The 14,775-nt window shown below is 41.9% G+C and overlaps 1 protein-coding gene across 3 annotated transcripts in view; it reads right to left on the bottom strand.

Annotated features, from left to right (window-relative positions):
- Positions 1 to 14,775, bottom strand: part of LOC126281827 (15-hydroxyprostaglandin dehydrogenase [NAD(+)]-like) — a 211,435-nt gene that overhangs the window by 28,786 nt on the left and 167,874 nt on the right. For all 3 annotated transcript variants that reach the window (XM_049981060.1, XM_049981059.1, XM_049981056.1), the window contains one exon: positions 2,244 to 2,417. In XM_049981060.1, the coding sequence (XP_049837017.1) occupies positions 2,244 to 2,417 (174 nt within the window). The remainder of the gene's footprint in view (positions 1 to 2,243; positions 2,418 to 14,775) is intronic.

Genomic DNA, 14,775 nt, shown 5'->3' with positions numbered 1-14,775 from the left:
CTGAAGACGACATGTCTCCATTCGTCCCTCCATTCACGCCTGTCGCGACAACACTGGAGGCGGGCTGCACGATGTTGGGGCGTGAGCGGAAGACGGCCTAACGGTGTGCGGGACCGTAGCCCAGCTTCATGGAGACGGTTGCGAATGGTCCTCGCCGATACCCCAGGATCAACAGTGTCCCTAATTTGCTGGGAAGTGGCGGTGCGGTCCCCTACGGCACTGCGTAGGATCCTACGGTCTTGGCGTGCATCCGTGCGTCGCTGCGGTCCGGTCCCAGGTCGACGGGCACGTGCACCTTCCGCCGACCACTGGCGACAACATCGATGTACTGTGGAGACCTCACGCCCCACGTGTTGAGCAATTCGGCGGTACGTCCACCCGGCCTCCCGCATGCCCACTATACGCCCTCGCTCAAAGTCCGTCAACTGCACATACGGTTCACGCGCACGCTGTCGCGGCATGCTATCAGTGTTAAAGACTGCGATGGAGCTCCGTATGCCACGGCAAACTGGCTGACACTGACGGCGGCGATGCACAAATGCTGCGCAGCTAGCGCCATTCGACGGCCAACACCGCGGTTCCTGGTGTGTCCTCTGTGCCGTGCGTCAGATCATTGCTTGTACAGCCCTCTCGCAGTGTCCGGAGCAAGTATGGTGGGTCTGACACACCGGTGTCAATGTGTTCTTTTTTCCATTTCCAGGAGTGTAGTATAGTGAACCAGTTCAAATGTATTTGCATGCACGTATTTGCACTTTTTATCCTGAGGGAATGCCACAAGTTAAATTACGTCTCTCATTGTTGTAATTATCTCATACACTATTATCTGCACAGAAAACGTCATTAGGGTTTTCTGTATAATTTTGTAGGAGCTATTTGGAATTGTGATCATAATTTTTTTGGTAAATTAGGTAATGATTTTTTTACGCGATTAAAATTTGCCAGACTAACATTGTTTTCTGTTTCGCGAAAAGCTGCAAAACTATTCATATTTTGTACATAGAACCCCAGAATTATAACAAAACGATCAAGAGTGCTGAAAAATGTGTTTCCCATAAGTCGGGTGGCACCTTCACTGAACTCGCAATATTCTGCAATAAAGCCAGATGACGATATCTGGGCACAGACTTGATGCGCGGAGATGACACAATTGAAGCTACTCCGTTGTCGATTGGTCGTCTGTCTGAAGATGCGCAGGAAGCTCGAACGAAGGATACCCGGCGTTACTAAGAAGATTTTACACCGAAGTATTCCAGTGAGAAACCGATGCACATCGTATTTCATCGGATTTTGGCATGTTCGGATCCATTCATCTGGAGAGTGCAGAAAATGACAGTTGAGGAAGTTAAACAGATGTCGCCTGAGGTAAAACATCCACTTTTTAAACAATCTCCCAGTAGACAATTCGAAAGCGATCGTCCTGAAAGCAGTAATGACACAAGCGACGAATGTGACTATGATTGCGATTGGTAAATGTGAAACAGCGAGTAAAACATTTCAATACAGCAGTTTCGACTTATAAATCGTTATCAGCGTCCCGAAGCACCTACAGTATACTCCTTTTTGTGGGATTTTATGTTCACTTTTGTACTATGTCCTGGTTTTGAAGCTACTTCGGCCAGTGTGCGCCGTATCTCTTAGTCGAGTGCCATCACATGGGTGTACGTTAGCGATCTCGGCTTCAGAGGAGAGTTTTCAGATAGTTAAGAAAGAGGTAGTGAATAGAATTGGGGAAAAAGAAGCTGATGGCAGTGGATGACTAGGTTCAAATGGTTCAAGTGGCTCTGAGCGGTATGGGACTTAACATCTGAGGTCATCAGTCCCCTAGAAGTTAGAACTACTTAAACCTAACTAACCCAAGGACATCACACACATCCATTCCCGAGGAAGGATTCGAACCTGCGACCGGAGCAGTCGGGCGGTTCCGGACTGAAGCGCCTAGAACCGCTCGGTCACCGCGGCTGGCGGTTGACTGGGCGAAGGGATAAATTGATAGGACACTTCCCGATGTACCGAGGCACAGTGAGTTTATTAATAGAGATAAGTGTGGAAGATAAATATTGTACAGGGGTGCCAAGGCTCGAATACAGTAAGCAGATTCAGTGGTTCTGAAACAATGAAGCGGTTATTGGAGGGTAGACTAGTGTGGAGATCTGCAGCCTGCGATAGTTCTGACTGTTGCTTTTTTTTTTCAGCGAGAACTGCGCCATCAGTTAGTACTGGTGTGGAGTGTGGGCGGGACTCACCCCGAACGAGCGGACGAGGCCGACGACGGCGTGCTTGCTGGTGACGTAGGCGGGCGCGCCGGCGATGGCGGACAGCCCCAGGATGGAGGCGACGTTGAGCACGGCGCCGCCGCGGCCGCCGCGGTCCCGGCCCATCGCCTCCAGCGCCAGCAGCGTGCCGCGCATCACCGCCGCCTGCACACACACGCGTCACATCCTGGCAGCCGAGCACGGGACCGCACAGCTGATACTGAAGGAGACGGGGAATTCTCCCAGTCTCAGGGTTTGTGACAGCAACGCAATCACGCTAAATAGAGACTGGAGACTGAGCGTTCCTGTCACCGCTGTGAATGTGTAGCTCACAGCTTCTGGCCGTCAGCAGTGTCATATAATTCTCGTGAATTCCCTGACCTTAACGTTCAATACGAAAACAGTTGCTTCAGTCTAAAGGCTCCTTAATTTTCTAACCTGCGTTTTCAAACGTTACTAGCTGTACCAGACCACGCTTTGTTGTGACTCAGTCTGCTTGAATGGAAGAGACGAAAAGAAAAAGCGCACGTTCCTAATGACTATGGGAACTGGATATACTTTCTAATCTCCTCCTCTCCCCTATCTCTCCCTGCTTCCTCCTCCTCCTCTCTTTTTCCATCTCCTCCTCGTTCACCATATCTCTGTCCACCAGCTCCTCCCCCTCTCTTCGTCCTCCTGGCCCCTCTGTCTACTTCTCTGTCCACACATCACCTCCTCCCCACTTTCTACATCCTTCTTCTCCTATTCCCTCTTTCCATCTGCTCCTGATTGCTCTCTCTGTCCATATACTGCTTTCCGTTTTGTATGTCCGTTTCCTTCCACCCTCTATCCATCTCCTCTTCCTCTCTCTCACTGACCAGCCTTGTTTATAGTTTTTGCACATTCACATTCTGCAGCAGCCTCCTAATCATAAACCAACTGTCCTGTCTGCTAACGTTTGACTATCGTATATCTTATATATATTTATATATTAACAAGTATATGGTCTGTATGTGTCTAAACGTTTATTACAGTAATGTGTAAAAATCTGAAGCAAAACGGAAAGGCACATTTTGATATTTCGTATATTATGTATTTCATGTATTCCATATATGTAGTTATATATTACATGCATTAAAATATGCATATGTTAAAGGCTTAGGTACCTAAAAACACCCCCAAGATAGATTTTAACGTTGTGCCAAATATTCAAAGCAATCGCTCAAAAACTTCCGGAGATTAACTATTTTAACCAACCATTATTTACATTTTATAGCGTTTTGCCCTTTTACTACAAGTATAACAGATGGCGTTCTAGTAGCTATATAAAAACATTTGAGTATTCGAATGGTACGTTGTATCAGAATTTCAAAGTAATGAAGAACATTCGGAGATTTTGAAGAAACGAACATCTAAGTCTGTACTACTTATATAGAAAATGTAGATGTTTCTAATCGCAAATATCTGAAAGTTTCGGACCGAATTCTTTGAAATTTAGACACAACGTTGCTTTGGAATACACGTATGTTTGATATACCTATTTTTAAATCTTTGTAATATATAAGTTTTTATAAATTTAACAATAGGAGAACGTTGATACAAAAAGTAAAATGACCATGCAAGTCATACGAATAATAATCGATATAAACAAAAATGTAAGTGTTCATTTATTCAAAATCGTGTATTTCCGGTATCCGGAAGTTCTTGAGTCAGTTGCTTTGAAATTTTGACACGATGTTACATTCTAAAACAGGCTTATTTTTAGCTAAGTATATATAAGAACTCTCGGAGATCCGAGATAAACATTTTGAACAAAAACATTTACAATTTCACTTATACCGATTATTGATCGTAGGACTTGCATGATCATTTTACATTCTTATACAAGGGATTTACATATTAATGGTTAAATAAACATAAAGAAATACACAATATTAACAAATCAAAATTTTATAGCTGAATACCTACATCTCTTCACCAGCCCACAGATCTCGATGTCACCCAGTGCACTTCATTCAGTCCATCAGGAAATTTACATTGTAAACACTCTTCAGTCAGGTGCTGCGTAGTTTGTACACCAACCGCCACACACCGTCAGCTGGCTTGCGGAGTATGGATGTAGATGTAGATGTAGATCTTCGAACATAATTCATTTCATCTCTATTTCCATATCCCTTCACCCTCCCTTACCATTCTCATGTAGGAGCTGATGAAGTTCCCACATATCCTCAAGCGCAATCCTACATCACTCCTACTCTCTCGCAAATCAAATCCCGACAATCCATTGTATCCTCCATCCACGAGAGCATTGGCTGCTGTCATTCCTATGTCATGTCGTTCCTCCTTCCTTCCATCACCAAGTTGTCCATGTCCTTTATCATGGTAATTTCAATCACGTCCCTTCCCAGACAATTATCAAGGCACAGAATATTAAGGAGTAGGAAATAATTTTTTTTATTAAAACAGACAGTATCAAGTTAAGTAAGAGAATAAGAGACAGACGGTTGGTGTTGTTTGGGGGAGAAAACCAGACAGCGAGGTCATCGGTTTCATCGGATTAGGGAAGGATGGGGAAGGAAGTTGGCCGTGCCGTTTCAGAAGAACTATCTCGGCAATTGCCTGGAGCGATTTAGGGAAATCGCGGAAAACCTACATCAGGACGGCCGGACGCGGAATTGAACCGCCGTCATCCCGAATGCGAGTCCATTGTGCTAGCCACTGCGCCACCTCACTCGGTAGAGACAGAGGTTGAAGCAGAAAGGGTACCAGTGTGCTGTAAATGGTTCATTCATTCGACACATTACGACACTGTCCACCTAATAAGAACACAGATTCAACAGAAAGAGAACTGCGACAGAAAACCAAGGGAAGTGAGACAAGTGTATTTGTCAGCTCTTAATCTTCGAGCGGGAGCGCCTATGTATAACGTGTTCTGCACCATTCCATTATTGTTTCATAATGGCGAATCGCAAACCCATACGTATTCCATTGTTATTGTTTCAGATAACTCAGCGAAAATTGTGTTGTCTTGTATTCAAGTGAGCAGCAGTAATAAAAAAAAAAGAGCGAGATAGGTCAGAAAAAATTACGATCCCTGTAAGAAAATGATCCACAAGTAAGAGCTAGCGGCACAATCCCCCAATGAGGCAGTTGTCTGTGAATTAATGAGTAATCGAATAAATGGTTACCTGGGATGTGATGCAACTGCGCTGTTTAAGCTTCGAGTGGGTCATCAGTGTGGAGTAACACCTATCCGTGCCCAAAGAGGGATATACCGAAAGTTTATTACATTATTGTTTAATTAAACAGTGCTAAAGTGCTTAAGTTTATTTTATGACTGTTTAATTTCACTAAGAGAAGACTATGATTTTGCTCTTACATGTTTACCTCGATAACATAAATACAGCTATTCTTTACATGTTAGCAAAGTTATGAAAATTGACATGTCCGTTCGAGGAGTAAGACATGGTGCAACAAACTCTATTTATTACACAAAAATGTGCATTTAGGACAAGATGGAGCAGTTAACAGCCTGTTAACCGTATATGCAGAATAAGGTGGAGACATATGATCTTTACGAAAAGAGCCTCATGTCATAGTCTCATCCTAGCTCCCTTTAAATACTCCCATTTTCCAGCTCTTTTCAGTTGATCAACGGCATTTATGGCATTCACAGTAATAGCACAAGGGTCTGTGATCACGGTGGTGTAATGTATCTACACTCCAGGAAATTGAAATAAGAACACCGTGAATTCATTGTCCCAGGAAGGGGAAACTTGATTGACACATTCCTGGGGTCAGATACATCACATGATCACACTGACAGAACCACAGGCACATAGACACAGGCAACAGAGCATGCACAATGTCGGCACTAGTACAGTGTATATCCACCTTTCGCAGCAATGCAGGGTGCTATTCTCCCATGGAAACGATCGTAGAGATGCTGGATGTAGTCCTGTGGAACGGCTTGCCATGCCATATCCACCCGGCGCTTCAATTGGACTAGCGTTCGTGCTGGACGTGCAGACCGCGTGAGACGACGCTTCATCCAGTCCCAAACATGCTCAATGGGGGACAGATCCGGAGATCTTGCTGGCCATACGGTTCACGTCTACGCTGTCACGGCATGCTACCAGTGTTAAAGACTGCGATGGAGCTCCGTATGCCATGGCAAACTGGCTGACACTGACGGCGGCGGTGCACAAATGGCACAAATGCTGCGCAGCTAGCGCCATTCGACGGCCAACACCGCGGTTCCTGGTGTGTCCCCTGTGCCGTGCGTGTGATCATTGCTTGTACAGCCCTCTCGCAGTGTCCGGAGCAAGTATGGTGGGTCTGACACACCGGTGTCAATGTGTTCTTTTTTCCATTTCCAGGAGTGTATGTCCTACGTGTTCCAGCACAGTTTATAAATCAACCGAAGATACTCGAGATGATGAGCTTCACGCTACTCGCCACCAACCATCTACTATTGGAGAAACTGACTGTCTTTCAACATCACCACATCAAAGAATGTTACCAGCATTGAGCTTCAGCGTTGAAGCCAGCAATAGGGGCCTCTTGAGGTCCACTCAGGCACTTCCGGGTGTTGAAACCTATCAGGCCAGAAGGGAGGATATCAACCAACCACACAACTACAGTCACCAGGTACATCGTTGATGGGTCATCAAAGCTCGTCGTTGAATTCGTAGTAGGACTGAGGGCACTCCAGCAGCCATTGAAAGATCACTTCATTCTGGGCAAGGACTGTGCCTGCTCTTTGGCAACCCTTGTGGTCCTAAGGTAGGTAAAACATTCTCCTGGTCGTGCAAATGCTGAGATGGCTGGACAGACACCAGCTAAATATAACAAGCAGTTTAATGAAGCAACAACCAAGGTTGGTGTGGGAGAGCAACAAACTGCAAATATGGCTCAGTGAATAAATGATGGAACTTTAAGAATATTTTACTGGGCTCAAAGACCTTCACAGTTTCCCATCAGCTATCCAAGCTTCATGCAGAGGTGTCTCGACTCGGCCCTCTTTACTATTCCTCGGGTTTACTCATCTTTTCAACAACAATTTACTCTTCCTCTTCCAGAGAAGGCTTCAGCCCTTCTTCCCTTACATAACTGCATTTGTACTCAGCTCCTACAACCTACATGACGTCTTTAGACGTTCCATATTATTCATTCCACATCCTTTGTCACATTACTTCCTGTCAAAATCCATCTGCATCCAAGTCTGTGATCTAGAAAGTATTTCCAGGAGCCCACACCATCACTGTCCTTACAGATTTAGAAGACAACAGACATCAAATGCTCAAGCTCAATCATAATTTTATTCCTACCAGTAAATATCTTTTGATTTATTTTAATTGCATTAATTAAAGGCTGAAGAACGGAGACATAGCCGCTGTCAGCCATCCCAGCACTGCTGCTTTCCAGCAGATGAATGCAGGCAACAGGTACATAAAGAAAGTCATGATGTGGTTGATCCAATTTTCACTATCGATTTTCGTTTTAGAAATAATGCCTCATGTTTCTGATACTCGTTGACATTTGCTGTGAGACCATGCTGTATATTTTGTTACCGCCATATTTGTGGGCCAGTTTCATCAAACCCATGATATGCAAGCGCTGCACCTCATTGTTTTACGTTTTTTTTTTTGTTGCACAATTACTCCACCAGATGCGATGAACTGTTGATTCAAAGCTCGTAAAAACGACATAACATAAAGGGAAGCGAACGTCAGTCTCAAGCCCCAACACCGTTCTACAAGAAGATGTATTCAGAACACAAGAGCGCTTGTTCAGGAATTTGACGAAGGGCGAAGCTGGACAGTTCTATAGCTTCAGCAAGGTTTCTTCCAGAACAGACTACACAAGCTAAAGAAGTATGAATGAAATCATCGCCACCCAACGGAGACACCCTGCTGCGAAGACCTGTTGTATCTTCCGGCATACTTCACAGATTTGACACGCCAAGTTAGACCCTCACTCTCAGATGTTCTTAGATGCTCACTGATGTTCTTTGTACAGTTCATAATTGACACTATCGGTTTATGTATCTGATGCCAGCCACCACTGTCTACATCACCTTCTAACCTCAGGGTGAAGACTAATGCAGAACTAGGTGAAGCGGTTATGTATCCATTCATCTATCATGGAATTTGACTCGAATAGAAGCAGGCAACTTCCTGGGCTGCGAACCGTGTGCAGATAACTTGGGGTCTTCACACCACTTAGTCTCCCTCTGGGTGACTGCCTTCTTTTGGTGGCCACTTCCCCAGTAAGTCGCATGTTTCACCATGGGCTGGGGGTGGCACAGTCTCTCCATTGATTTATACCAATACCTGAAGGCTTCTATTGTCACTGATCACTGCCTAGTCAGGGCAAACACCTTCGACTTTGACCATGCTGGATGTTACGTTTTGAACACCATCTATCCTAGTGTGATCCTCAGTGACCACGACTTAGACAGGCAGCTACAGTTAATGCCTGAGACACGTCGGGGGCAGTTTTGATGACACCACTGCCCGTCACTGCTGGTATGCTCGCTGCCACAATGGCTGTTGAAATCTCAGATTTTGTCATCGCGGACAACACGAACTTCATAGACGGACAACAATCTCCTGCCTGCTGCAATCCTGTCTCTGTAACAAAATGCCTACTGTAAACAGGGATGTTTCATTAATGGCTCACCAAAGAATTCCAGCCATCATGAACTCTACAACTTATATTCTGGTGAGGAAGTGGCTCCTTCTCCTGAACAACAGACGGTCGTGTCTTCCACCACTCTGGGGTCAACTCCCAGCCCCAAAGTAACTATTTCTATCAAGATGTAGATCAAAATACCTCTAATCAGAGACTTATTTTCCCAGACGTTTTTAAATTAATGTGACTAAATTAAATACCAGCACAAAAGCATGAGCAGCTTGTCACACTCTTCACCTAGACCAAATCTGATTTTCATACTTCGTGCATTAAATGCTATAGTTTGATGTCATATTCCATTTGCATTGTTTTGACACCGTTATCGTAATTATTGCTTTGTTATGTTTTCCGCTGTCTTATCCTCGTATCAAGACTGTTTAACTGTAATAAATATTTTTCTTTGGTTTCAAACTTATCTGGCAGTCTCCGAAGGACTCCCTGTTGTGAGTTACCGTACTAAATTTCACAGTAACCTTAGTATCAACCTGAATTTTCGATATAAAATACATTAAGTCATGTTCTTGTTATGGCGTACAGCTCACTTGACGCACTATGAAAATGATTCACGAGCCATTGATTTAAAAGAAGTTGAATTTTGGCACCGTATAGCAAGGCACGATGTGTGGAAAATCTATTTCAGAGAGTCAGGTGTCGTAGTGGTAACATAATGTACTCGCGTTTGTGAGGAGTGTAGTTCATAAGCCCGTCTTTTTCTGTGTTTTCTTAAATTTCTCATTGCAAATGACGCGTGTTTCCTTCCTTATTTTTTCCCGGCGCAAGACTGTGCTTCGTCGCTAGTGACCTCGTTGTCGAGAGGACATTAAAACTTTATTTTATGTCATTTCTCCCTTCTGTCCATTGATCGCAAAGTGTAATGGAATGATTTGAAAAGAGCACTCACGGATGTGTCGGTAATTGCTTGAGCCCGCGGGTTTACCCTAGCGAGCACATCTGGAATTCCATCGAACGAGAGAGCACAGCTGACCCAGCTCCAAACAGTGTTTTTGGAGGTGTTTCAAAGGTCGCGTACCAGGAAGGCTCCCCGACGTTTTCTAGACCTCGTGGAGTCCACGCTACGACGCGTCGCTGCCGAAATCAATGCGAAAGAATGTGCTGCACGCTGCAGTGCTCCACGCAGGGAGAGGAGACACACAACAGGTGACAGCACTGTTGCCAACTTTCAGCTGTTTAGTACAATTATGCGCCAAAACTAAAACTGAAGACAACGTTGACTCGCTCTGAGGCAGCACTGAGGCGTGACCATAGAAACGTAAACAGTAACACGTTACATGATTGGACCTGGCAGAGATGCAAAGCAGCTGTGACAAGCCATCTTCAATTGTCATCTATCTCCTCTGGTCATATGTGCTGTAGGTAGCCTTATATTCAATAGATCGTCTCTGTATAACACCGATGACACATATGAAGGGAGAGTGAGTGTACAAGGTAATAAACAGAACATTATGCTGTTAGAAACAATATATGCCTTAGTCTCTAGTCGCATTTATTTTTATTCTGCATGATCGACACTTGTTTCAGCACGCAGTATCATTCTCAGACCATCCTATGACGACAAAAATTCAGTATATAGTCAGTATAACAATGGAAAAGGGATTAACACAATATTTTATTCTGTGTCCAAGCTTCAAGACTTTGTAACTAGAAGTCTAAGAAGCCGACCTTGCCTAGGGTACTGCACCGGTCACAGGTGGCAGGTTGTGAAAGTTCCGTCAGATATATTGGACAGCTTTAAATACAGAATAAGCAGTCCTGCACCAGGCAAAACAAAACCAAATCCACTTTGCGTCTGTCTTGTAGCAAACGGCAAAGTGGTCAGCGTCGCTTCACCGGTGATGCGCCTGAAATTTATATTCTGGAACTACCCCTTCCAGTCTCAACACTCTGAGTTCACTCAGTGAGTCTGTCCAACCCCACCTGATACCGGGTACAGTCATCATGGAGCATATCGATAAGCACTATATTACCCCAGGTGATCAACCCACCGCCACTATTACTGGCGCAACTGGTCTTTGGATGCCGGGGCGGCCAGGTTAACACGTAATGTGATTCAGCAGAAGAACTCGGAGTCCTTTGGCCAACTTAAAACAAATACATTTTTCGCAACAATTAACATACAAACATTTTCTCAACCAAGTAAACTGCATAAACTGCGAGATATGTTAAATGAACAGAAGAATCAAATTTTGGCACTTCAAGACACACGAATGACAGACAATAGCATCATGGAGTTCGTCAATTATTGTCTTTTTGTATGCAAAACAGATAAAAAATTCTTAATAATAAATCACATCCGGGAGTTGCTTTTGCAGTCTCCAAAAATGTTTTGAATTCTATAACGGAGGTAAAACTAATTAATAATAGATTGGTGACAATTTCTCTTAAATGTGCAAATAAGACATACACTTTAATTAATGCCCTTATGCCAGTCAATGACGATAACTGTAAAAAACCTGAAGAAGTTAATGAAAATTTGGAAAAGTTGCAAAGAATCATGTCGAAAATTCCCTCAAACCATGTTGAAATATTAATGGGTGATTTTAATGCACATTTAAGAAGATAGAAAAAAATATAAGTAAACGGTGGGTGGATAATCTGCGCATAAAGGGACAAACCAACTGGCCATAGACTCGTTGAAACGAGGAACAATTTCAACCTCAAAATCGTGTCTACATATTTCAAAAAGAACCTTTCTGAACAAAAAAACTTGGCGGGCACCCGGTACATTTATTGGGAAATTTCAAGTAGATCATGTAGCAAATTCACACCCTAACTACAAAGAAATTTTAAATTTCCATGTTACGAAAGGAGCTAATATTGATTCCGACCATTATTTAACAAATAAATGTAAAAATTCAACAACAAAAACTCTTCAGTACAAAAAATGTTATCCCAAAATTTGACACTGCTAAAATAATCCCAACTCTAACAAGCGAACTTGACAAAAAAACAATCCAACAATTGGCAAAGCTTAAAACTAAAGTTCGTCAAAATAGCACCAAAATTTAATTCCACTTCTAAAGAGACAAGTATATCCTTGGTGGAACGCCCATTGTGAAACAGTAGTTAAGTCTAGGCATGAGGCATTCAAAAATTGGAATAGTAAAAAAAATTGAAAATATGTACAACGTTTTTCTAACAGTAAGAAAAGAATTAATTCGATGGACTAAAAGAATCTACCAAAATGCCCGACTTTTAGAAATCCAAAAAGACTTCCAAAAGAACAATACAAGAAACTTTTATAAAGCATTCGAAACAAAATCAACTTCAAAGTCTTTGTTTCCAAGATGAAAATGACGGTTTGGCTCTTAATAACCAGGAAAATTGTAAGGTACTTGCTAATTATTTTGAAAAACTGTTAAACTGTTCAGAACCAGAGAACAAATTCCAGCCACAGAGAACTAATTACACCAACCCTAACTCTAAACAACCTGACGAAATCGAAATAACTAAACAGGTTAAGAGACATAAAAACAATAAAGCACCCAGAGAAGACGGTATAATTGCATAGCTACTAAAATCAGCTGGCCCTAACACTATAAAGAGATCACTCAACTAATAGGAAATGTCTGGTAAACTGAGAAAATACCTTAGGACTGGAAAACTGCCCTAATTCATCCATTGAATGAAAAAAGGGATATAAGCGTTGTTAATAATTACTGAGGGTTCTCTCTTCTCCTAGTCACATACAAAATTCTATCGCAAAGTTCACTTGATCTAGCCCAAGAACAGTTAGAATCTAAAATTGGTGAATACCAGGCAGGCCTTAGGCCAAACAGATCCTGTCTGGCACAAATTCTTAATTTAAAACTAATCCATAGGCACTAAAGAATTTCTAATAACAACATTGTAAGTACATTTGCTGATTATAACAAGGCCTACGACTAAGTTCATCATGAATCTCTTTTCCAATTTTTAAAGGAACAAGGGCTAGGTAGTAAAATTCTAACACTGATTAAGGGAACGTTGAACGGCACTAGCCCTGAAGTTAAATTCATGGGAGAAATTTCTGAACCATTTGATTTAAAGACTGGTTTTAGACAGGGAGATTGACTCACCCTATTACTGTTTAACTGTGTTTTGGAAAAGGTAATTACAGAATGGGGAGAGAAAAAGTCGTGTTAAAATAATGATCAATCAATCAAGTTATATAGAAGTAATATTAGAGCACATTGCCTCGCCTTTGGAGATGATCTGACAGTTTTAATTAGGAACATAACCACAGCTCAAAAACACATTGAAATTCTTAAAGAAGTTTCCGGGAAAGAATGACTGCAAATATCATTAGATAAAACGGAATATATGACATGTAATAAGCAAGCACCAATGTTTTTCAACATGAAATACGGAAAAATAAAAAGGGTTCTTCAGTTTAAATACTTGGGAGAAACCGTACAAAGAAGCAATCTGGAAAAAGCTGCAAACGAAGTTCGATGTCAAAAAATGGCAACTGCATTCAGATTAACACAAAATATTTATAATAAAATATCACTTTCTAAATTCAGTAAACGTAGGCATTACAACACTGTAATCAAACCTGAAAGTCTTTATGGAGCAGAAGCTTTCAAACTGATGGAGAAACTTATAGGCGCAGAAGTAATAAGGAAATAGAAGAATACACAGACATACATGGTGACATGAGAAAATGAAGACTTAAATTTTATTGACACATTGAAAGATTGGCACCCATTAGGTTGATAAATCAAATAGTAAAGTTCTACGAAAACAGAAATAAAGCCAATACTGCTGCAATTAAGAAGGATCTTAATGTAGGCGGTAAAACTCAGGCAGACGTTACCGTTAGAAAAACATCCAGAGAAAAGGTATTTGACTGAAAGTTGGTCAGGGAGAAATTACAAAACGGACTGGATCACCATGGTCCGATGAAAGAAAGAGACTTCGTTCTGAAAGGATGAAACAAATTTGGACACAAAGTAACGCCAACCATCAAAAGCGACATTGATTAAGTGTACCGCATGTGGTCCTATTGGATACGTGAATAAGAATAACAACAATAATAATACTAATAATTCATTCTATGGCAGCTAACATAAAATGTGTAGGTAGCCCCTTAACCTTGGCACGCAGTTGTCATGCTTCCCGAATAGATGTCTCAAATGCTAAAAGTAAAGGATAATTTTGAGCTTGAAATAAATGTAAATTCCTGCCAGCAGAGATAAGAGTGGCCCCTATGAACGAAGTTTAATTTTTTATCGTCCAAAAGCACTGATATTGTAAAATATATCTAAATATAAAAATAGAATACAATATGAAACTAAGAAAATGAGTGATAAAATACTCCCCCCTGTAATAAAATATTAAAAGCAAAATAGCAAGTCTATTTAGGCGAGTTTATATATGACTTTTGCATACGGTTCGTGTCACTACAAAACATTAATCTCAATATGAAACTTTAATTCAGGCAAGTATCATTATAATAATAGCTTCATATGAAAGACACAAAATTATTTTGTTTTATTGAAAAGAAATCAAGCATTCAGAGGGAACAGACGTATTGTGGTAGTGTATTACTCTACAACCAGGAGTAGAGTAACTTCCGATTACACCTGCCTGCTCTGACCAATGACATCATATTTCGCATAAAGACGATCATTTGCCTTAGTTACCAGACTATGTTAGTTGCAAAGACAAACAGAGATAACATTTAATAATAAGCCGATTACATTCTTCAAGACGGCGACGACAAGTTAGACCATTATGGTCATAAACAACAGTTTTAAACAAATCTGAATATTTCAGTTAGCAAAGACAGTGAAATTAACTGGACCACAGCGGGAATGAGGAGTTATGGGCGAGGACAAATTTAGAA

The sequence above is a fragment of the Schistocerca gregaria genome, chromosome 7 (assembly GCF_023897955.1).
Source record: "Schistocerca gregaria isolate iqSchGreg1 chromosome 7, iqSchGreg1.2, whole genome shotgun sequence".
NCBI lineage: Eukaryota > Metazoa > Arthropoda > Insecta > Orthoptera > Acrididae > Schistocerca > Schistocerca gregaria.
This window is presented reverse-complemented; position numbering and strand designations above follow the sequence as displayed.